We start from the raw sequence: 25165 nt of genomic DNA on the forward strand, positions 1-25165 counted from the left end.
AGTTTAAACCCCCGACTACCGGACAGCAGTGCTGTAATCTGTCTTCAGTCATATGACAACCTAACATTATTATTCCTAGTTTGCTTCAAATTTATTTACAAAATGTATTCAATTTTATGCAAAAGGTTGAGAGGTCTTCATGATAATTTTCCTTAAAATTAGATTGAAATAATATAACAATATATCGCTTGCCTACAGTATTGCAGTATATCCCGATATATATAATCGTAACGTGTGACATGGTAGATATTGTGTTGCCAAAGTCTTGCCAGTACAGAAAAAAACGTAGCTATTTCTTTTTTACTGAAAGTTCAAACAGTTTTTTTTACCCAAATAACCCACATGAAGTGAGAAGCAGCTGGCTCCTAAGTATTTTCACATTATTTAATCTGACCCCCATTCAAAAAAGTTTGGACACCCCCTGGTTTAAGCTTAATGTATCTATGGAAACCTCACAAAAACAACAAAATAATCGTCCAGGAAGCATCTGCCTGTGTGAGCTGATGTGTGTGTAGAAGCTGTTGGTGTGTGTGTAGGTGTGATGCTGTCTGTAGTACTGAAACTGAGGGAGAAGATGGATAAACGATGGAGTACATCACTTAGTTTGTTGCTTGCTTTTCGTGGTTTTAGCGAGACAGAAGGGAAACGACAGGGACATGAAGTAGACGAAAACACCTGTTTTGATTGGACACAGTATCATTCATTAGTTAACAAAAATGTTCGCTCTGCTTGAGTCTACTGATTATCAAATGCATTATTTGAATTTAAAATGGCTTTCATTCTTATGTTGTAAATTTATTTTATTTTATGAGAAAAACAATGCCCCCTCATCATAATTAACAGCCCGCCTCAGTCATTTTGCCCTGGTGGCTGGCCGGAGAAACTCGAAACACAATTCAAACTTTAAAACAGCCTTCGACATTGCAAAATGTCCTTGGTGAGTGGAAAACTTTGTGACTTTAATTTCATGGTTTAACATGTAATCTCCACTAAAGGATTAAATGCTTCCTAACTGGTTATTAAAGAAAAAGTCTGCCACTCTTTTACTTGTGAAACACTTTAAAAATTCCACTGGGTGACAACAAACATCTGTTGTTAAGTAAAAACAGGACAGCTTTTCTAGTTTTTGAAAAATAGACCCAATGGTTTTCACCATTTCCAACCTCAGATCCATCCGCTTAACCACAACTAATTTCTTCAGTTTTTGGAGGACTGCAGGTTGATTATAGAGCAAAAACACACACTGTGCTCTGGAGAAAGCCAAAGATCACTGGCTCCTTCCAGACCCACAGTCTCAGCACTGAAATCTCTGAAATCTGCACTTGTATGCCTCGGCACACGCCGGGCCCTGAGGACAGATGCATAAAATCCAGAGAGACCTGTGGTGTTCTGCTCCTCCTCCTCCATCAGCGACAGCCAACAGCAGATGTTACATGCAAGACTTTTTGAGCTGCCTGGAGCCAGCAAGCTGCCACCCTGCTCACCAGGTTAACAGGGCCCTCAATGCTTTCCAGGACGCCCAGCCAACAATTTCGGGACCAAAAAACACTATGACCGGATTTAACCAAGAAAACCTTTAACCTTTTAACACCTGGATGGACATCAGTTACCCTGTTCTGCATTCAGATGCCTTTCAAAAACATTTAAACCTCTGAAACCTGGTTTGATATCTTTTGAAAACATGGAGAAAAACATAATGAGTAACTTAGAAATCATCAAAACATCTCATCAGAAATGTCTAGAAAACTACATTTAAAATTCTTATAACTTTATATTTAAAATATGTATGTATATGTTTTTATATGTAAATATGTTACAGACACACACACACACACATAAAAGCTTATTTGCTCAGGTATCAAATGGTTAACGAGTTAGTGCAGCTGTATGAATGAAACCCATCCCTCTGAGCAAAGGTAAACCCCATATCTCTCGCCTCTCTTCTCTTCCTGGCAGCTATGGAGGACAGTCCCCTCCCTCCATGTCCCACAGTGCAAAGCCTTCAGTTCAGCCTGGCAGAATAAGCCTGTACATGTCTCCTGAGGCGGCTCTCCACTGCTCCAGTGTCCTCCTCATCTCTAACTGGGACAATTGGATCATTTGGACAGGAGGAAAGACACACTGGCCTGATTAGTTCTTCAGCTTTAGCTGTGTTTAGTAACTTTCTCTGAGGAAAACACAACAGCGACTTTGTGGACAGACAGTCATGTGGACTTTACTATAGGTGCCAGGCTGAAGTTGAATCCAGAATATAAAGATCTGGTAAACTGGATTGGGTTGCACCAGTGATTTGTAAATCCTTCGCTAAATTTGTGTCCTTCTTACGTTCTCTTGCAAGTTTCAGAACATTTGCCCAATTGGGTTGGACTATTAGATTTTAAGGAATATCTTAATTAAAGCAGCATTATGTAACTTTTCCACCTTAAAAATAACAGTTCAAAGTCGATCTAATGGTATACTAACTTTAAACTTGGAGAATGGTGTCACAGAGCGCCCTCGGTCGCCTACTCTCAGCACAAGCCAGTTAGCTCCTATGTATTTGTAAATGATCTTGTGAACAATAAAGTAAAAAGAAAAAAAAGAAAAGAAAAAGAAAAACAAGCACACAAGCCAATCCAGTACTGAAAAATGCCATTTTTAAAAACCTGTTAAATGTGTAAATGGCAATTCAATTTCAATTATTCAATTACATTTTTATTTATATAGCTTCAAATCATAAACAGAGTTATCTCAGGACACTTTTCATACAGAGTAAGTCTAGGCTATTTTTTCCCTTTATTGTGCGACAGTGGCAAGGAAAAACTTCCTTTAAATAGACAGAAACCTTGAAAAGAGCCAAGACTCTGTGGTGGGTAGCCATCATCATATGCTGTACAACAGACAACGCAAAACACAAACAACAGCTTGTAAAAAAAAGGGAAGAAAATACAGACAAATGGGCCAACAGTGAAGTCCAGGCTTTGCTAAGCATACATGCAAAGGACAAAATATGATGTGATTTTGACTCATCAAAGCAAAATATCATAATCCTTTTTAGCCAGCTTAAGGCTATGAAGGCAAACAAGAGAGAAAAAGCCCCTAAAGGTGTGTAGTTTTCTGGGGAGCTTCCCAGTGGGAAGTTGCTCTAAGGAAGTCCCTGTTTCCAAACCGTGCGATCCATTGTAATCATATGCCTCTGAGATTATCGATTCCTTTTATCAATGCCACCATTTTTTTCTGACAGTTTGCATATTGCAAAATAATGACGTCAAACCATGCTGCAGGAAATTTGCAACAAGACAGATGATGGAGAGGAAGAAGTGTGACTACATACAAGTGAAACTGCCTCTCAGCCGAGCAGCCGGGCGTTTCTAAGGATAAATATCAAATATTAACACCAGCGCCATGCAGGCAGGCTAGGCAGATCTTTTTCTTTGACTGCAACAGCTGCATTGCTGCTGAAAACCTTTATAGGCCAATGTTTCACAGGGTTCATTTTTATCCATGAATTTCCATGACTTTTCCATGACACGTTTGAAAGGCCATACGTTCTCTGAAATGACCATTAATCCTCCACATCTGTTCTTTTTCATTACTATATAATTTCTTTTTTTATATTATTTCAAAAATGAATTCAGCACAGGATAAGTACTGACCCTGAAAAATTTGCAACAAATGTAAAACAAAAAATTATAAGAAAATGAACTGAAAATAAGCACAAAAAAGCAAAAAAAAATAAATAAATTTATTTTTATTTTATTATTTTTTCTGGAACATAGTTTTAAATATAAATAGTTTTAAAAATAAATAATTTTTTAATAATCCTCCCCTCTTTCTTAAAATTATTTTTTTTCAGTAATTTTCTTATCGCCTTTTCTAATTTCTTGCAATTTGTGTGACAGTTTTTGCACATTTGGTCATTGCCCTTTTCCAGTCAAACCAATTTGTATGTGTTTCAAAGGGTTAAACTGTTTAACAGCTTTTAACATACTCACTTTTCTTATATATCTTGAGTCAAAAAATCTGACTCTGATGCCAAAAAAATAATAATTCAACTGATCTGAGGCAGACGGGAGAAGAGCATATTTCAAATCACCTGCCATTATGTACGGTACTTACCTCTCACAGCATAACCATCCTTGACAGAGGCAGGGAAGGGTGGCAGGTTGTCTTTGGCATAAACGTCCTGAGCCAGGACTCGACCCATCCCATCTGTGCAAAAAGAGGAAGAACATGGGTATGAGGAGAGGAGGAGAAACTGGGTAAAGAGTGGCGGAGGGAGAGAGCGACAGCTGGAGAGAGAAAGAGAGACAGGGAGGCAGACAGTGCATCTGATTCAGATGAAGATACAGAGAGGCATATGCGCCGGAGGTGAGTATATATGTGTGTGCGCTTTAAAGAGAGACAGAGCGTGACACCACGCATCAGGATCTCGCTGCATGAGTCACCACCTGACCAGCACACACACTTTTCTATTCCAGCTTCACTGATTCACATACAAGTGGAGGTCTGCAACTGTCCCTATCCAAATGTCTTTCTTTCTTTTTTTATTTTAATTTTCTTTTTTTGGCAGCCAGAAGATTTACAAATAAAAGAGAATTACAAAAAGTTTACTTCAAGCCTGTTTGGCGATTATAAATCACTAGAAAATGAAAATAAATAAATCATAATAATAATAATAATAATAATAATAATGATGGGTAGACAAAACATCATGACTCAAGTCCATTACCATTCCCAATCAAGACGTCCCTTTCCAAATTTATTCACCAGCAGACAACTTTAAAACACTCAGGAAACATTTGTGTAGGCAGAGCAGAGACTCTGCACGCAGACAATAGCTCTGAGAGAGTGAGGGAAGAAAAGAAAGACAGAAAAAGACAGAGGGAGAGTGGGAGGAGAAGAAAAATCCTGGCACTAAAAATACCTTAAGCTGCTGTGCGGCTATATATAGCATTTCTCAGAGCCTTTATGCTATGATTATGTGGGTGTTAATATGAAGATCTATGCTTTGATATCAATGAGTTGAAGGGGGAAAAAGAATATGCATGTACACACACCCACACACATGCATACACATATCAGCTTACTAGCTGACAGCCATAACAAGCTGCAGGAAATAATGTATCTGAGTCGAGGAGAACACACACGTGTCTGTTGGATGGGTCCGATCCTTACATCTTTTTTTTTTTTTTTCAGTCGACAGCATTTCATCTGAGATATTCTGGTGTATTTTCACAACCGCAACTCTTTCCAAGCTGCTGTTCAAATATTCAAACAGCTTGTTAAGACCATGTGTTGAAGACGAGTTGCGAATAAAAATAGAACAGAGGCAATGTCTTATTACTAAAACTGAAATCTGTGTTTGATCAGATACTTTGCCAAACATCACGTACAGTAGGTCCAGGTTTTAAAAGGGTTAAATAATGGTCATTAAATCAGGAGGCACTGGGACATCACTGTGACAATCTGATATTTAGAAGTCAGTAAATACAAAACTAAAAAAATATGCAGTACCTGTGTTTATATTCTTGCATGTAGATGGATGGGTATTTTGTGACATATGCTTATTCCTCATTTCCAGTCATTGTGCTAAGCTAACCTGCTGCTGGTGCTGTCTTTTTATTTAGCGTACAGACAAAGTCCAGTGTGAAGGATTTAAGGGGATATACTGGCAGAAATGGAATAACGTAACTGTATTTTCTTTAGTATATAATCACCAGAAAATAAGAATCAACCTTAGAATAAGCCATTTATATCTACAAAGGAAGTGGGTCCTCATTTACAGAAATCTGCCTTGCCGCGCCACTGTGTTTCTACAGTAGCCCACACTGGACAAACAAAACACTGGCTCTAAATAAAGTAATATGCTTTTTCGCATCAGCCACAAGTGTTCGCAGCTCCTCCCTGATGAGAGCATTGGAAAATTATGAAACTGTTTTTTTATTCAGTGTTTTTATCCATTTAAATCAAAGGGTTTGTTTGTTTTGGAAGAGACCTCTGCAGATAATTTAGTGCCCGGTAAAAAACTCCTGAACGTCTGGATCTTAAGCTATCAGAAAAAAAAAAGATGAGCACAGACGCAGGTGCTGGGCTAGCGCCCCATTTCTGACATGCCAAAAAGCGTTAGAAAAACACTGATTTGTAATGGGAAACTGTTACTGGATTATTCAGCCCCCCGATAAAAACCTCCTGAACGAGTAGATTTGAAATTTTTAGCATTGCACTGTTTAGAACTTAACAGTCCTAATCTTGGCTAAAAAAAAAAAAAAAACTTTCTCAAAAATACATCAGTAAGGAAAGAGTGGCAGTCAGTGCTCATCAATGTGTGTGTTACACCATTATGATGATAAAATGGGAGATAGATCCTTATAATTTCCCCCTCATATGCAAATGCAGCATAATAATCCATCAACACACTTTGACACGGAGCACACTTCATACACACACACACACACACACACACACACACACACACACACACACACACACACACACACACACACACACAATCTAAATCCTGCAAGGGGAGCTGCTCCAGCTGTTGTCTCTCTAAATATTTCATCCCTCATATCCCATCTTCCTCTCTTCCTCACCCTGCTGTCCTCCTCCCGGCTGTGCTCCTGCAAATCCTGCAGCGCCCTCCCCTCTCCAAGAACATGAAACATCACTTTACACCTGGGAAAAGAGAGAGCGTTCTTTCTACCACCATTGATCGAGATGTCATGTGCGCCGCAGGGTGTTATTGCCCCCAATCCTCACTGCCCTGTCTTTACAGATGAATTCAAGTGGGTGCGTTTCCCCCTCTGGCCCTCAGCCTGGCTCTGTGTCACCCTCCGCTGGCGCTGAGGCCACTCTGCCAGAAGGGTGACTAGACCCACGGGTGCTACACTAACTTCTCTGTGTATGTTTGTATCTGTGTTTTCATGTCTGTTTAGGCATGCTTACTCATAAAACAAAATACAACTACTATGATGCATGCATCAAATACATCTCTGCACTGAGACTAATCATAGACTTAGACATCCTAGAGGAGTTATATCCACTGAAATGGATGGGGCATCTGAACAGGTTAAGAGACAAAAAACCCTAGTGTTGGATTGAAAATAGTCTTTTCTTAGGAGAGCAGTATAACACATGGATAACACATTAAAACAGGACTGTTGTGGAACTCAAAAGGTTGATTGTACCAGTATTAATCTATGCACATCAGACATCAGTAACGCTAAGTGTACAATACAAAAAAACCCAAATTATATCATGTGATTCCTTAAATTTCATATTGTCATAATTTCCAATGTGCCTATGTATTACAAATTATTATATCACATTCCCAAAATTCAGTCATGGTTTTTGGTTTTGGTGTGACACCCCAAGACTTTCAGAGGCCCCATATGGCCACCCTTATGAAAAAACTGTGGGGCTGCCACTGTCCCTCGTAACCAAACAAGTGTGTGCGTGTGTGTGTGTGTGTGTGTGCATGTGAATATCTGTGTGAGTGACACTGTAGCATGCAGACACCGACTGCTGATTCAGTGAGGTGTCCAGTTGTAGACGGAGAGTGTTTAAATGCTGTCATGTGAACTTAACGAGCGCGTGTTGCTACATCGATCTGAAGTGTGTGACACCTCAACATCCTGGCACGCTGACAAGCTGATGTCAGCAGACATACAGGGAAGGTAAACTGGAGATGTCAAGGGGCCAGATGAACACATTTAGGACATTTAAGTGGGAGTGAGAGAGATCTGCCAGATCTGCAGGGTTTCTGTTTCCCTCACCTCTGTAGTTGATGATCTCGGTGCCCAGGACGGCGGTCATCTCCAGCACAGTGATGAAGGCCTTGTCCATGGAGGTGAGGGGGAAGGGGGACATGCGGTGCCTCCGGGCCACCTTGGTGATGTCCACCGCACTGTGACCTGGGAAGACGTGACATCACAGATACTGTCATGAGGTTGTCACAAAATAAAACTATATCACAGAACAGGAGCCGTGTAACTTTGGTTGCTCAATCTGAAATAACTCACAGTCAATAAACACTTAAATGAACAGCGTAGAGCCTATACTGTACATGCATACAGACATATATTGGGATTTTAAGCCAGATATTTATAATTGAGATGTAAAGGTCCAGTGTGTAGGATTTAGTAGCATCTAGCGGTGAATCTATGGTGATGAGACATCTGGTAGGTGTTTGCTCCCTTTGTGACAACTGCTGAAGACTGCTAAGACCAGAAAATGTTTGGAGTCGTTTTTGCTTTCTAGTGTGGACAAACATTTGTTGTAAAAGGAAGGTTGTGTGGACAGAATTATTTTATTAGACAGAGCGGGGAAATATCAAAAACATCTGTATACATGTAGACAGGGCCTGACACAAAGACTTCAGACACAGACATCAACTGGCGTCATGTAAATAAAGTGCATTCAGCAGAGAACAAGGAGTGATTTTAGACCGAGCTCTCGACCCACGCCTTGAAATTTAAGCCATTTCACCCTTTTTAGCATTTTTTAATTCTTTATTTAGACAGTTTGAAAGTTGAGAGGAAGACAGAGGGGAGTGAGGGAAATCTGCTGGGACTCACTCCTGAGACAGCAGAGACATCTTTGTGGCTCCAAAGAACGAGGAACTGCACCACTCAACTTTCTCTTGAGACAAAAACTGTATTTTAAGAATTTTTTTTTTTTTGGTCAAAGAGCCACAAAAAAACCCTAAAGAACAAAAAAAATCTACTGAGAAATTCAAACTGATCTAAGCACACTGCATCTGTAGCAATGAAGGTCCAAAACTCAGGATGCACACCTGCAAAACTACAATTATATAAATAAAAATATGTAATCTAATGTGTTTCCACACCACTGTCACCAAGATAACTGGATTAATTTCAGTCAATTTCAGTGCATGTGCATTTATATGTGCACAGTTCAAACAGCATAAGGAGGGATTGGCAAAAAATAGTCCTGTTTGTTTGCAGGCGCTGTGGAATCCAGCTGGATGATAGAAGTGCTTGATAGCAGCCATGTTGGTCTAATAATACTTCTCTAATAATTCCAAAGGTAAAAGGAACAAAGCAAGGTGTAACTAATATGTAATCTGCTCTCTCTCTCCTCCTCTCTTTATCTCTCTCTGCCTCGCTCTCCCTCTGCCTTTCTGCCTCACAGCGAAGAATAGGCGCTGTGCTTTGATTTCCCATGACCCAATTTCTCTCCTTTAAACATACACTTACGCTTCCACAGCATATTCTGATGCTTAACATGAGGCTTAACAACCTCTGGCAAAAAAAAACAAACAAAAAAAACACCACGCACACACAGAAGCGTGCAACACAGCAGCCACACACAGCCAAACACACTCGCACTGTCACATCGCATGCACATTTAAAATCTATTTATGTTTGAGAGCACATAGATACAGTATATGACACACAGAAAAGAGAGGGCACTTTTGAATTGGAAACTTGCTACTCACTTGATCTTAGGATATTTTCTTTGCTGCTGCATCGTGACTGCACCTGGGGATGGAGAGGGCGATTGGGAGAGAAAGACAAAGGGCAAAAAGGAAAGAGAGAGCAGAGGTAGTGGTAATTTGAGATAAAGCGGGCTGCTCTATTGACATGCTTGAGATGAGAAGCTGTTTATAGAACAGTCAGAAGCATTGGCAAGAGCTGTGTCACACTACACTGTGCACTTTGTCCTGCTGTTGGGAGATGGCTGCATCTCCTGCATTACCATTAACATCACTTACTGAGCACTACATCATCATATCACAGGTGATATTCACACTGATAAATGCACTGACATGTCACATCACTATCAGATTGAAGCACTTATAAAGGAATATATGGACAAAGGCAACAACATACAGAGTGACAATAATCGTATCACAAGGTCATAACAGATGTTTTAACTGTGCTACGGTGTGACATCAAATGTAGTGGAAATGTAGTGTCGAGTATAGATAGTGGCTGTTCAGATGTGGTGCAGGAGGGTTTCTCTGGAGATCGCTGATGCCGGTGATAGCTGCACTAGTGCATTGCTACCTGTAATCTAAAGCAAGGTGGGGAGGAGAGCAGAGTGGCTTAAAACTGGGCCGAGCTTCCCAAAACCATTTTGAGACAACAGCTAATTGTTGTGAGTGAATGGACAACAAATTAAATTAAACCTGGTGCCAGTGTTTAATATATCTTTGCTTTATTAACCCTTTGAAACCTGAGCAAATGGGCTTGATTTCTTTAAAAAACAGAAGAAAGAAATGAGCAACTTAACTGAAAATGTCAGAACAACTGCATAAAATTACCTGGAAACTGAAAAAGAAAGGAAGAAAGAAAGAAAAACAAAAAACAAAACAAACAAACAAAAAAAAATCAAATAACCTCAAGAAAGTGCTGTTTTTTCCTGTAGCATAACTTTGAGTATATGAGTCAGAGAATTATAAAAATAGTTTTCTGGACATTTTTCTCTTGTTTTTTGGATCATATCTAATAATCCTCACCCAAGTAATTTTCACATAATTTCCTTGTCACAGTAGTTTGTGCGACATTTCTTACCAAGTGGCTCATTATGTTTCTTCATTTTTTTTAAAGGAATCAAACCAATTTTTTTCAGGTTTCAGAGGTTTTAATGAAAGGTGTCTGAAAGCAGCACAGGAAAAGTGATGATGCACCAGGTTTCAAAGGGTTAAGTGAAACAACACAACAAAAGGAAAACACTGTGGAGTCAGTCACCTTTATCAGATTTTAGCGCTTCTCAATATAAAGACCACATTTCCCATAAACCTTGTTTCTTCCAGTCAAAAAGAGGAAAATGATACTCGCTGTCTTTCAACATGTTAGAGGCAGTTAAATGGTAACTTTGTTTTTTTTTTTTAACTTGGACCCAATGGTTTGTGTTGGAAAAGTCTATACGCTGAAATGACACATTATTAGCAATCATTCCTATAATGTTGTTATATGCATAAAATAATCTGAGCCTGTCAGTGGCAAAAACAAACGCTTTTAGTTCACTGATGGTGTGAACATGCCCCTAGTGCTTACATTGCAGCAGGTTTCGCAGCAGTGGACTTTGAGTTGGAATTGTTTCGTGAAGTTATTATGTCTAAGGTCAAGAATGAACATTTTTGTGTTCTGAAACTTTTCTGGAGCTTTTCAGCACCATTCACAACTTTACTTTTTCTTCTGTCTTTGTGCAATGCATTGTTGAACAATATAGTTAATCAATATAGTCAATCAAAACTGCACTCTATAATCAAGGAGAAAACATTGACTTATTTGAGTCGTCATCACCCTTTAACATATATTTGAGTCGTACCGGGCTTCCAGCTAATTCCAATGTAAACCTATCTGCAGCAATAAAGGAGTATAAAGACCAGCAAAGCCCTGGTAGTGTGGAAGAAGGGGTTGTTGGATGAGTCAAAGAAACACAGGACTTTCACCCAGGAGGCTGCTGTTTGTGTTTCAAGTGAGACGTTGAGTTTTTTTTAAACTATGTTATGTATTTAACATCACTCGACATACACATTAACATTTGAAAAAAGTTAAGTTATGTAACAAACCTACTTCTTTTAACCCAAACCATGAAATTCTTGTTTTGTTGCCTAAACCTAATGTAGTTTTAGTAATTAAACCTACAATTGCTTTGAACAGAGAAGTTTATTTAGAAAAGACACTAGGCATGTAACGAGTGGAAATTGACACACCGTCCCAGAGGGTCCAACACTGACACTAGAGAGGTAGCTGGGGCAGACAGTTTGAAGCTCGGGCCGCTCACCAAGTCGCTGTATTGGAACAGTTCCTACTCAAAACCTGCTTAAAATTGGTATGTAGAGTGGAATTGGGACACAACTAAGATCATCATCCTATTTGATATTGTAAAGCAGATCTAATCATATTTCCTGGAAAAAAATTCTTGATGTAATCTAATCAGTTTGCACATAATTTAAGTGCAATGCAGATGATTAGTGGCAAATCAAATCATGAAAAAAGGGGCTATACAATAGGAGAAAACTGCCCAATAGAAGTGCTAAATGGACATATGAAAGGCCCTTCTTCATCTCACTACTGATGTAAAAAGCTACCAACCTGCTGTTTATTAATGGTATTTATAGCAAACTAACATAGCACTAATGCATTGATGTTGCAGCTGCTACACGACACTTTAAAACCCCTCTAAAGAGGATGTTGTGTTACTGTATGCTTTTGGGAAGCTCAGCCTTAGGGAATGACTAAATAAGGAAAGCAGAATCAAAAGTTGCAAGTTATCTGGCTACAAGATTGGAAAAAAAAGTATTTCTTTATATAACTACACCAACATATAATTGGGTGCAGTGAAAATACATAAATCTGGCCAAAATCATTTAAATTTTACAGTCTGTAGAAATTCAGGGAAGATAATTTCAAAAACTTCAAATATGGTCTTTTGGCCAATTGTTAACACTTGATTTTGGGTAATTTTGTAGATCTCCATTGGTCTGCCTGTCTATCTGCCTTTATTCAGATGTGTTGACTGGCATAATAACTAACTGCCTGGTTGTCTGTCAGTCTGTCTTCTCTAATGTGTCTTTCACTCCTATCCATCTCTATAACCTCTGTGCTTTCTCACATAAGTTGGGTGTGGGCAGTGTGTGGTGTGTGGAGAACCAAAACACCCATGGTGAAGGTGAAGGTCTCTCTACCTCACCCAACCAGCCACCCACCCCTCTCTCCCTCCTTCCCTCCCTCACCGCCATCATGACTGAGCTAATACTGTGACACCACTGGGCACCAAACAGCCGGAGGTGAGAGGGTGAGAAATGGGAGGTGGGGCAAGGTGGGTGGGTTGGTGGAGGAGGAGGAGGGATGGAAAGACAGAGAGATAGAAAAAAAAACAGGGACAGAGAGAGACAGAGGGTGGAAGGATGAGGATCAGCATGACGTGGTCCCACAGCCCGGAAAGAAAAGAGAAACAAACAAAAACAGGAAGCACGGACTAGACAGACTTCACTAAACTACAGAGCCGAGACACAGCAGAAAGGAGAGAAAACAGGAAGAAAAGAAAACAATAAAGACCACTTGAGCGGCCTGATGGCATCTACTTAACAGACATCCAGCACACCAGACATAGCTACTGAAAGCAGAGCATGTTAACCGGAAAAAGACAGAGACGGACAGATGGAGGAGGAGAAAGAGACAGAGAAAGTGAACAACGAGAGACAGAAAAAGTGTGCGAGGAAGACGGAGGAAAGAAGACTCCTAGCAGACCGGACAGAGAAATAGTGAGACAGAGTGACGACAGACAGATTGAGGACGAGAGAGAGACCAGTGGCGACAGACGGATAGAGAGACATACAGAGAAAGAGAGAAAGAGAGAGTGTGCAGGAGAGATAGCTAGGCAAGCGAGGAGGGAGAGGGGAGGGGACACAGAGCGGGGCGTTTGTTTTGCGCGCTCCTCGGAGGAGGGTGAGGGAAAGGTAAGGGGTAAGGGTAGGGTAGGGGGGGGCGGGATAGTTACTCGAGAGCTGAAGGTCCTCCTGCGATCATCTTTAAGCCCCTCCAACCTACACTGGAGCTAGTGGAGATAAAGCATCGAATCACAGGCATCAGTGCATCTGTCCCGGCAACCACAACACTACAGACAGACAGGCAGACAAGACAGACAGACAGACAGACAAACTGACAGACAGACGGACGGACAGACGGACGAAAGAGACAAACAGACAGACAGGCATCCACTACGACAAGCAACCCTAGCAGGAGAAGGGAGCAGCAAGGAGAGAGAAAGAGGAAGAGAAGAAGATAGAGAGAAAGCGCAGTGGGCTTTCAGGTGGCAGCCATACTGGAGGCCCTGTGAACTCCTCTCAGGCAACACTGAAGATGAACCGCTGATGACATTTTTTAATTACACAACTTGACTTTCTTAGAAAATAATTATGAAACTAGTTGTTGCGTACTAATTACTATTGGTTGTTGTGATTTTTTCCCCAAAAACTCCATGCCCACATGTTTACGAAACTATTAGTTCCTACCCCTAAAATGCATTTGTACACAAATCAGGTCACAAACATTACAGGAAATTTTCATTAATCTTTTAAACCTGGATGGACATCAGCTTTCTCATGCTATGTTCAGACAGCGTTCACAGGCTATTTAACCCTTTGAAATCTGAAAAAAAAGGTGACAATAAATCACCTGAAACTACAAAAACTATTTTTATATTACTCTATACTCCATTTCTATCATTTCTATATTACGTATTTTAATTTGTAATATGAAATGATAGAAATGGAGCATGGAGTATCAGAATGTACAGTAATATAAAAATAGTTTTTGTTAAACAAAATTTCAGGTCATTTGTTGTCACTTTTTTTTTCTCTTTTTCTCAGCACTTTTTCTCAGTCATTTTTTAAAACAAAATAACCATTTTTTCTTTGCTTATTTGAGGTAATTTTCTTATAATTGTTGTAGATTTTTTTGCTAATCTTTGGGCCATGTCTTGTTCAGTTGCTCATTGCCTTATCCCCATGTTTTTGAAAGAAATCAAATAGGTTTCAAAGGGTTAAATGCTAAGTAGACAATTGAATTAGGAAAGAACTGATATGCAAACAAACTTTTCTTTAAGGATTTGTTGACAATAAGAAAAAACATAAATAAATGTAAGCCTTGTTGTTTTAATCCAAATATAATGTTATATTGATGAGGTTATTTACATTGGTGCTGATTGAAATATGCAATTTATAGATCCATTTCAAATAATATTAAGCACAGCCTACTTGACTGACAATGTCTCCCCTATTTTCTTTCTACAAAATGACACCCGCCAACCCAGCTTGCTCTTACCGAAAAACACAACCACATAGGTGTATTGTGTAAGCAGCTTATTACGACCAATAATTCTGTTTATTTTATGGCAACGCCTTTTGGCCACAGTAATTATTACAGGAGCAGAGGAGAAAGTGACGCGGCAAAAAAAGGGACAAAGTCCTCATAGTGTACAAATACTAATGAAGCCCCTAAAGAGTGGGAGAAAGTGGTTTTTGATAGGTCAAACAAACACTGGACTTTCACCCAGGAAACCAGTGTTCGTGTAAGGAACTTTTTTAATAACAATGTAGCCTTGTATGCTAGTGCAAGCACTTGTGTCGTATGTGATCTATGACATGTGACATACCTTACATTATGTTAGTGATAAAAAACTTATTTAATGCCAGACCATGATGTTTTTCCTATATCTAACCAAGTAGTTTTGGAGCAGAACCTGACCATAAAGTTAAAAAGATGTGTTAAAAACTGACCGTTAGAACTGTATAATATGCCGTTTTGGTGCAGGTCATTTTGGAAGTCAGTGGGAATCGACCTATTCTGTCATTCAGGTATGGGAAAGTTTTGGCCAACTGTATCACTGCACAGAAAAAAGCGTGCATCTATTGCTAGCTCAGCTAGCACTACTGAACTAGCTAATGTTACAGCTCAGCCGAGGAGATGCAATTAAAGTTTACAACTCATCTTGTCCATGAGTAGATATACAATTTGGTTGGTGGGTGTAGTTCAGTAGAAAGAAAATAGTTCACAACAAGATCCGTGGAATATCTTGAGTAACCGGGTCATAATTTCTGGAAAGAGACATTGCTGTTGAGTTTAATTATATTTTTGGCACTTTGAGAACCACAAGCCAAGTGCCATCTAGTTCCATTATAATGGAGAGAAGGCAGACATCACTACGGCCGATATCTCCAACACTGAGAAACTCACACTGAATATCTAGATTGATAAATAGAACTACGGTGAGAAGAAAAATACGTACTTTGGTTTTGGGATCAACTGTCCCTCAAAGTTGCTGATGCATGTGTGCAGTAGCTGGAATCACCAGTCAAGCAGTCTAGGTAAATCTTTTTGATTTGAGCACTAGCTTTACGATATTGGATTTTTCGCTGATATGCAATATGCTGATATATAAGAACTCATTTGGTCGATAAACAACACCTACGATACCTCAAGCAAATCTACCATTACTCCTCACAACATTAGTAAAACTGCCTTGAATGAACCACGCTCTCAGCAGGTATGTGTGTTTTTAAATGTGCTGTTTCTGACATTTTATTCTACGCATCCCATTTTCCAGTGGACCTCCATGATGGCACCAGCTGTGGTTGCTAGGAGATTTGTGCCACAACTGCACAGCCCTCGTGTAGAGAGAGGGATAGGTATGATGAAAAAAAAAGACAGAAAAAAAAGACAAAGGTGGGGATTAAGGGAGCTAAATACAGCTACAGCAAGACACAGATCAAACTTGCAGACATTGAAAAGCAGATATGAAAGCTACCGATCGAAAGCTAGGACATTTTCGTACAGGTGTGCCTTGCTAAAAAAGAATTGCAAAAGACATCTAAAATATTTTAAAAAGACAAATGCAGAACAATTACATCAGAATCTCACTACCTAGCTGGTCTCTTTAAACACACAGACAAACCACAAGAATCACAAGTTTTCTACTTCCTTATCCACTTTAACATAATATGCCGCTATAGTAATGTAATCTGTCCTGCAGCTGTAATGCAGTAAATATACAGTTACCGTCAACTGGGAAACAGCTAAAAAACCTTGATGCAGTGTGGAGTGATGAAACTAAGGGCCTTTCCCAAGCCACCCCTACAACCTCTCCCTGCCCACTTCCACTCCGTGTTCACATTCACATGGAGTGTCTGCCACATCAAGAGCTGTCCCAAACTAACTAGCAGGGAGTGGAGGTGGGTTTTAACCCTTCAACAGCGAGCCTGCACCGATGCCGACTTATTGAGCATGTGCAATGTCATATTGTGTTCATCAGCAAGACACTCCGTACAAATAAAGTTATGTGTGACTACCCTTAGGTATTTCAAATGCTCAAACTAAAATAGACTTTTAATATTGTCAAACAGACGTTGGCGTCTTAAATGCTACATTGCATTTAGGATCAAATACACCCTTCTCTAGTTTCTATAAAATGGTAGTTGTGTTTATTTATCATTTATTTATCATCATATCATTATCGTTTCATCAGTTATGTTTACAAAGAGAAAAAGTAAAGAAATGTCAAATGTATGTATTTATTCAATTCTTTATTAATTAATTAATGAATTAATTTTAATGGCAAAAGGATAATTTAGCCGACCAAAATTCAGGTAAACAGTGGAGCATTGCCTACAGATCAAATTCAAGTGATATAAATAAATGTGAAGAACAAAGAATGGGAGTAAGTTTTATGTTTCTGCATGGTTACAAAATATTCCACAGAGAAGGAAGTATGGCAAAAACTAGCTGCTGTATTCATACCCAATACCAGGGATACACAACTTGCTTTGTGAGTCATTTTATTTTTATTGTGAATGAGAAAATGGTTTGTTGGGCGACCTGGCACCCTATCAGGGACCAGATTTGGCCCGTGGGCCGTAAGTTGAGTGTCACTGCCCTACATCTTGGTGGAGAATGCTTCATCTAGCTGTAAAGTTAAATAAAAATGGAGAAACACTCCGAGCGGGACTGTGAGTAGGTAGGGTCCGGATTGGGAAAGGCCCTACGACTGACACGGGTGGAAAATAAAACCTCAGTATGGCAAAAAAATTTAAAAAAAGCTAATTTGAAAAGATCATACCATCAGAGAGCAATGGGGGGAGACACTTTGCATATGGAGATGAACACAGTGGAAAAGCTACAGGAGGTGTTAGGAAGCGAGGAGAGTTTGTGGAGAATGACGCAGAAGCAGTATGGGGTGTTGTAGGAGGGGGGAGGCAAAAAAACAGACACTCTCACACTCATTTCTAATCTACTCCTCCACTGCAATCCCCCTGTTCCTGGTGAGAGACTGACCAAGTGAGAAAAGAGAATGAAGGATGCAGATGCTTACACACACACACACACACACACACACACACACACACACACACACACACACACACACACACACACACACACACACACACACACCATCCATGCCAACACAAAGACAACAGGCTGGAAACTCCCTCAATATGCAAAATTATATAAAATAAAGTCACTGAAAGTTGACATATCTGTGTGTGTGAGGATTTGGCACCTTTGCTTGACTTAATTGCAGAATTCTGGGAAAGCACACACACACACACACACACACACACACACAAAAAAGTGGCCTCCATGCCAGAAACACTAATCACTCTACACGGCAACCCCATGGTCGCCACGGAAACAGCTTGATGACTGGTTGTCATGGAGATCTGCCAGGAAGATCAATGGGCAAGGGAGCGGGTGGCGGCTGAGGCGGTGATGTCTACGGACACAGAACAGTGAGCCAGGTCAGCGAGACCCGTGGCTCCGGGGGCTGTGAGCCGCTCAAGGGGGGAAATCGATGGGGCTAATAACCAGCTGGCTGAAGAGCAGCTCCAGGAAATGATGGGATGCAACCACTGCGGTGCTGAGCTCAGCACAAAACAAAGGAGCTGTCAGACGAATTATGCAAAAAGGGGCAAGATTTATCTGTCCGCCGTGAGGAGGAGAGGGCTGTGACAGGGGCAAGGGTGGTTCGTTTCAACCGGCTCCAACTGCCTGGCCCCGTGGGATGGGGCAGGAGAGGGAGAGGGATGGAGCAGAGGACAAAACGCCGGAGTGATGGCGATTGAGTGGTAGAGGGCAGGACAAAATGCTACTGTGGCAATCTAGAGCCAAGTCCTCCTCCCTGGGGAGCGGAGGCAAGAGCCTGAGGGGGGAAACGACAGCAGGGAGGAGAAGGAGTGACACAGCGGTGAGGGAGTGTGTTTCAGCAAAGGCCTCTGCTCTCTCCACTGGAGCACTCTTCTCTTGGTTTTGCCCCCATGGATCAATCCAGACACACTCAAATTCAGACCAAACTCACACACTCTGCAGAAACAAACGTCACCAGCCACTGATAACACAAATCACATCAAATGACCAGATGGGTGATGGATGAGAGAGGGTGAGTGCTGGTGGAGATCCCGAGAGGGAGGCAATGGGGAGGAATGTTGCTGAGGTGGTGATACACAGGGCAACTTCTACGGCAACTCTGAGGGGCAACACTGCCCAACTCAACTGCTGCTGTATTTCCTCTGACCTTCAATCTCTTTATTGCCATGTGTATCACCACACTAACTCGAAAACCTATCCCTGAATGACCTACACACTACACACCTCCCCCTGTAGAAATCTATGATATGGGGAAGTGTAAAATGTGTGTTTGTGTTTGCAAATCAAAGTTCCCATTTGCACCTGCAATACACGTAATCTGTATCTGGATACGTTATCGAGATAAAGATATCAATGCACTGGCCTTTGCATTCAGACCTGGCATCAATAAGCATTTTCATGATCTTAGTTTTGCCTTCACTGTTATCGGATCTCAATATGCATATTAGGTAGGACTTGTTCCCCTTTAACATCTGGATCAACATCAACATCAACATGTTGTGGCGGCTGAGGCGGTGATGTCTACGGACACAGAACATGATCATTTTATGATCATTTTAAACTGATGTTTAAAATGATCATAATTATATATTTAGGAGATTTATATTTATGTTACGAAATTATTATTACTATTTAAGCACTTTTTGACTCATTTCCTTGTTGTTGTTGTTCTTTTTTTGTGTTTTTTTTTTTTTTTTTTAACTTTTCTTCCCTTAAAATTTTCAGGTAATTTTTAAAAACCTTTTTTTGGGTAATATTTGGTTCATTTCTTTGTAAGTTGCTCATTGCCTTTTACCTATGTTTTTGAAAGACATCAAGCGATTTGCTCTCACAGAATGAAGACATATCGTGTAGGCTGCAAGTTTAGAGGTTGTTGTTGTTTCACATGCAGCACTAAAGTGTGGAGATTCTGACGGGTTTTTGAAAACAGTAATGCACAGGAAGCCTCATCTCAAACCAGTGAGAGGAGCACTGAAAAGACAGCACAAACAAAGTAATTCAAACTACTCATTCGTTTTAAAAGATTGTCTGTTTATGTATCAATGTAAGATATCCAGACACAGATCACATGTGAATACCACATGTAAACAGGCTCTACTCAATCAATATCACCCTGCTTTAATATATCGCACTGTGACATCTTCACTTTCCTGGATTTTAACTTTTGCTTCTCGTATATCTCCCTCTAAATCTTAACAGAAGCCACCACATACTGTGTATTTGCTGTCCTTGAAGTATCCGCAAAGACAATAAACTAAAGTTAAACTATAACCTGTTCTAGTGCTACATGCCACAGCAAGAGGTTGCTCAGTGCGATCTGGTCTAAAATGTTCAGTGTGCCTCTCCCTGCCTGTGTGTGTATGTGGGTGTGTGTCACTAGTGTGGTGACGTGTTTTGTGGGATGCCAGTGGCCTGCATGCCGGTAGATAAGAGGTTGGTAGAAGTTTAGCGGGTTTACCTGGTCCAAGGTAGAGTACCTTGACTTGAGCGTGATGACCTCATCCAGGTGAGCCCTGAATTCTCTCCGTGAGGCCTGGGGGAAGCCACAGGATAGTCACTCACCTTCATGCCACACACACTCTCACACAGGTGCAGGCAACAGGTATGCACACCCAGTCCGATCAACACAACATGTCAGTTAGTGGTGCTTTTCAAACACAGTCTCCTCATTTTGCACAAAAGCGCACACATGCACGCACGCACGCACACACACACATACAGATCCCAGGAGTGAGCCTGTGCTAACCTGACACACATTCTGCAATCGCATCAAAGGAAATTTAAAAATAAAAAGACGTGGCAAATGACTAGAAAACACTAACCACCAACAACACAACAAAACCAAAGATGGATGAAGAACAGAACCAGTTCAGTGGGTTTGACAACAGTTTCATTTGAATTCTGCCGCCGTGAACACGTTTCTCTATCAGTGTGTGTGCGAGTGGAAGAAGTGAACCCAAGTGAGTGCTTCACCCCTGGTCGTACCCAAGGCCTCTGTGTGACAACAGCTGGAGGAGAGATACAGAGTGATGGTGTGGTCACACCTAACGCAATGCCAATGTCTTGCGTGTTGGGTTTACTTACAAAGTCAATGCAAAGACGCTAATTCACACTGGACTGTGCAATAAATTTTTTCGACTTGAGTAAGAAATTTGCATGATGCTGTGTCTATTAGAGTTAAGATCTATTTAAGATTCTCCTGATGTTACCGAGATTCAGAAATGAAGGATAAACTTGCTCTCCGTGGGCACACAGAGCTACACTCAGTGTCAGTATCTTACTCGACAGAGACAGAGCAAATAAGAACTTAAAAAGGCTCTGAAAATACACCTGTGTCTTTTGTAAGCTTTTTTTGTTGAGTTGCTTCTTAGCAAAATGCTGAATAATATAAGCTGGTCTGTTATTGTTGAAAGTAAACAACGGAGGGTGTGTGATGTGCCGCCATTACAGTATAATAAACAACTAGGAGTGTTGCCGTCTTGGTTTGCTCTGCTTCAGGGCACTGGTACTCCGTGTTTACGTCCAGCTGTCTGAGTTGCAAAATGCTCCAAAAAAAGTCCAGCGGCTGTTAATGTGCAAGTAATGCACTGCGAAAATATCATCTCGTTCAGTGTTTACAAAGCATAAAAGTAATGGCACAACAGTTACCATGACCTGCTGGTACTGAACTTTCAATCATAAGCACAGCAACTACTCTCGGGGTAAAAAAAGACGATGCTTGTACCTTTTTGCTATATTTTTGCCAATATGATTTCGATCAACAGTAGACTGAATCACTGTCATGTCATGCTAACAACATCACTTATGGGAATAAAACTGACAATTAAATTCAATTGAGGATATATGTAAAATTAGCAAACCTGTTTATTTCTGTTGTCATTTTCAGAAATAGTGCTGTAGATCAGGGCACAGCAAAATGTATTCTAGCCACCTAAAAAGACCCGCTTAAAAAAAATCAATATCAGTTTAAGTATAAGCTACAGTATATTTTCACCACTTAACCTTAAACAGTAATTGACTGAGGCAGCCGTGGACCAGCAACTTCCATGTTTTGCAAAGTAAAATTACTATTTTTGTGAGTGGAGTCTGGCTGTCTGATGGCAAGGTTAAGTGCTGAAAATATTCAAAGTACAGCATACACTTACCCCTGTATTGAGTCTTTTAGGTGGGACTTTTTTTATGGCATTGTTTGATTTGATGTATGTGATGCGAGGGCAAACAAACATTGTGATTTGATCTTTAAGGTGAATAAAACATATTTTAAAAACATCGTAAATGGCATAAAATAAAAACACAGCCTAAATGATAGTGGATTTTTTAGGTAAATAATGATGTGAATGTTTGAAAGTTTTAAAAAACTGCATAAGCTGAGATTCATTTTCTGACAGGAAAATTGTGACGAAGATACTGTATATGCTGAGCTTTACAGTTGAAAATGAAGCATGTTAAAAACTCATCTCACACAGCAAATATTTCAATTTTTAAGCAATTTGCATCACTTATGTTAAATAATAACAACAAAAACTATGGAAAAAAATGCAAATTCTACAAAAATACATTAAAGTTGAGAGATGAAAAATAAGGTTGAAAATATATAAATAAACTTGAGAAAAGGGAAATTAAATTTATGTCTAACTCACATTAAACATACAGTAGTGTGAACTTGGTATTTTATCTGCTTAAATTACTTCTGACATACATAGCAATACCAATATATGTGTGAAAAGACATAATAGACAGAAAATATTGGCCCTAAAACATGCTAATGTGACTACAGAAATCTAGTTATGGTATGTTTATGGACACAAGGCAGTAATTTCATTACATTTACATTCGGGAAAAGAGATGATGTTTTTTAGATTTTCTATTCAGAATTAAAGGCAAATCAATTATCTAAAAAATAATTGATGGAAATAAGATTAAAGTTCCACCTCCTTTGAGATTGACTTTATTTTTTAAGACCACTTCTGAATTATTTTCCAGATTTCATTACTGTGCAATTACAAGTAATCAATGGATTCTGATATCACGTTGGACAAATGTCAGCACTCTTCCACGCCCTTGCACTGACGCCACGACTTTATCACTTACAGATCAGAGTCATTGGGGCCTGACCAGAGTAACAAGCACAGGAGAACTGAAAAGGCTTACAGCACATTCACCAGGCCTTTTACAAGATACTGTGTTGTGTGTGCATGTGTGTGTGTGTGTGTGTGTGTGTGTGTGTGTGTGTGTGTGTGTGTGTGTGTGTGAGAGAGAGAGAGAAAGGCCCCTCTAGAGGAACTGAGGTGTGTACACACACTTTTGTTTGTGCAGGCAATATCGCTTTCATTCAAATACATAATTCAAGCATCTTTCAACTTCAATTCTGAGGTTGAAACACAGTTGTGGAAAATGCCAAGTGATGGAGGTTTCTTTATTTTGGAGGGTGTGTGAGTGTGGAAACAAGGCGAAGGTTAGATACAGTACCAGAGTGAGGGCAACAGGACATTTTTACTACAAGACAAAAATTAAGAGAACATAACAAGGCCACATCCACACAAAAACAGTGAGGAGGAACGGAAAGGATTGTGGGGAAAAAAATCACAGAGAGACAGCAGGAGTGCAGCAGGCAGAGGACAGTGCGCGCGCACACACACCACACACACACACACACACACACACACACACACACACACACACACACACACACACACACACACACACACGCACACACACACAGGGAAAGGATATGAAGTTTAGGGGGTGAAGCAATCATTCCAGGCAGGAAGTAAGAAGTGGAGAGGGGGGCAGTAGAAACCGATGCCATATGACGGCTGTAATGATGCATTAGAACACATGCAGGAGTACCTCAGCAATGCTTAGGGTGGATGAACAGGAGGGGAGCCGCGCCTGGTGCCACGAAAGAGAGAGGAGGGGAGAAGAGAAGAGGGTTAACAGAGCCAAAGCCGGGTCGAGCAGGGGGACAGAGGCACACAGAGACTGCCGGGTGAAGCAGACAGCGCCCTCTGTCTTTCAGGAGGACATCTGCGTAACAGGTCTCTGTGTGACTGTCTCGGATGGGCCAAGGCAGCCAAGGGCATGACAGACAGGACAGGACAGGACAGGACAGCAGGTAGGAATTGCATGGGGATTCACGCCCCATCAGAACAATAGGAGATGAGGTTTCACAGGAAACATCACACATTTTGAACACTGTGTCAATTCTTCATCTTCTCAAATGCAGCTTAAATTTACAAGTTTGCCAAATGCCGATCCACATGTCTTCTGTTTGTACCTGAATATGAAAGCTTTTACTGCTCTGAGAAGACAGCTCTTCTATCTTGTCTAGGTACTCATCCTAAACCGGGACAAAAGTGCTCCTTTCAAGCCCAAATGTCTGAGTCTGGAGGACATACAATATGGGGCACTGCCCATTGTTCCACCAGCCCATAATTCCAAAGCCCCAATACTCCAAAAAATGTCCCAATGGACCAAGAGCCAATATGAAACAACAGCATTTTGTCCAAAAAACAGAGGGCTGCCTCTTCAACAGCACAATCCAAACATAAGTACATCCATAATTACATCATTATTAGGAAGGTCAGATGACATCATTCTGCAAAAAAATTAGCCATTATCTTCCCTTTTGGAGAATGTGTACCTTATTTTTGAAGAACGGGCCTTTGGGGAAGGGATGTTTGTTTTGGGGATAACAGATTGTGTTAAAAAATGGGCTTTTGCTCCAGTGGGACATTTTTCAGATTACTGAAGCTTTGGACCATCAGAACAATGGCATGGCACTGCTGTATGTACCATATGTAGTACCAAGTATTTATGTCTGTTTTCTGACATGGCATGACATACCTTAAAATTACACCGCTGAATTTAACTGCAGTATCTCAGAAAACCAGCTGTGTATCATAGTATTTGCCTCTATGTTAGGTCATACATTGTTTAGAATCATATTTTCCAGTGGATCTGAAGTTCCCATAAATCCAGATCATTAAAACTGATAAAGGATACAAACCTCAAAACAACACAGTTCAAAAGGTAAACCATGTAATCAATGCAAGTGACAACCATTGATCCAAAATGTCTTTAACTTAATATCCCTCCTTCCCCATCATGTCGCACACAGTAGACTATCTAACACGACATGTAGACCAAAAATCACACGGGAAATAAAAAGGAGCCTGGAAAATGCAATGTAATTTATTTCTAGCACCCAAAAGCATCACCTATTACTGCTCTACTGGGGTCCACAATGATTGGAGCATTTTCGTTCATGCTGTGGTCAGGCATTT

At 40.4% G+C, this 25165-nt stretch overlaps 1 protein-coding gene across 9 annotated transcripts in view; it reads right to left on the reverse strand.

Annotated features, from left to right (window-relative positions):
• The window catches only part of gphnb (gephyrin b), a 129228-nt gene that overhangs the window by 12762 nt on the left and 91301 nt on the right, over nucleotides 1–25165 (reverse strand). For 2 of the 9 annotated variants that reach the window (XM_088089243.1, XM_088089242.1), the window contains exons 9-14: nucleotides 23730–23771; nucleotides 20338–20412; nucleotides 13459–13515; nucleotides 9443–9485; nucleotides 7758–7895; nucleotides 4099–4191 (exon numbers count right to left, since the gene is read on the reverse strand). In XM_088089243.1, coding sequence (XP_087945369.1) covers nucleotides 4099–4191; nucleotides 7758–7895; nucleotides 9443–9485; nucleotides 13459–13515; nucleotides 20338–20412; nucleotides 23730–23771 — 448 coding nt within the window. The remainder of the gene's footprint in view (nucleotides 1–4098; nucleotides 4192–7757; nucleotides 7896–9442; nucleotides 9486–13458; nucleotides 13516–20337; nucleotides 20413–23729; nucleotides 23772–25165) is intronic. The other 7 variants (XM_088089247.1, XM_088089248.1, XM_088089250.1 and 4 more) reach the window with 5 other exon arrangements.

The sequence above is a fragment of the Plectropomus leopardus genome, chromosome 16 (assembly GCF_026936395.1).
Source record: "Plectropomus leopardus strain MGB_pleo_1.0 chromosome 16, ASM2693639v1, whole genome shotgun sequence".
Classification (NCBI taxonomy): domain Eukaryota; kingdom Metazoa; phylum Chordata; class Actinopteri; order Perciformes; family Serranidae; genus Plectropomus; species Plectropomus leopardus.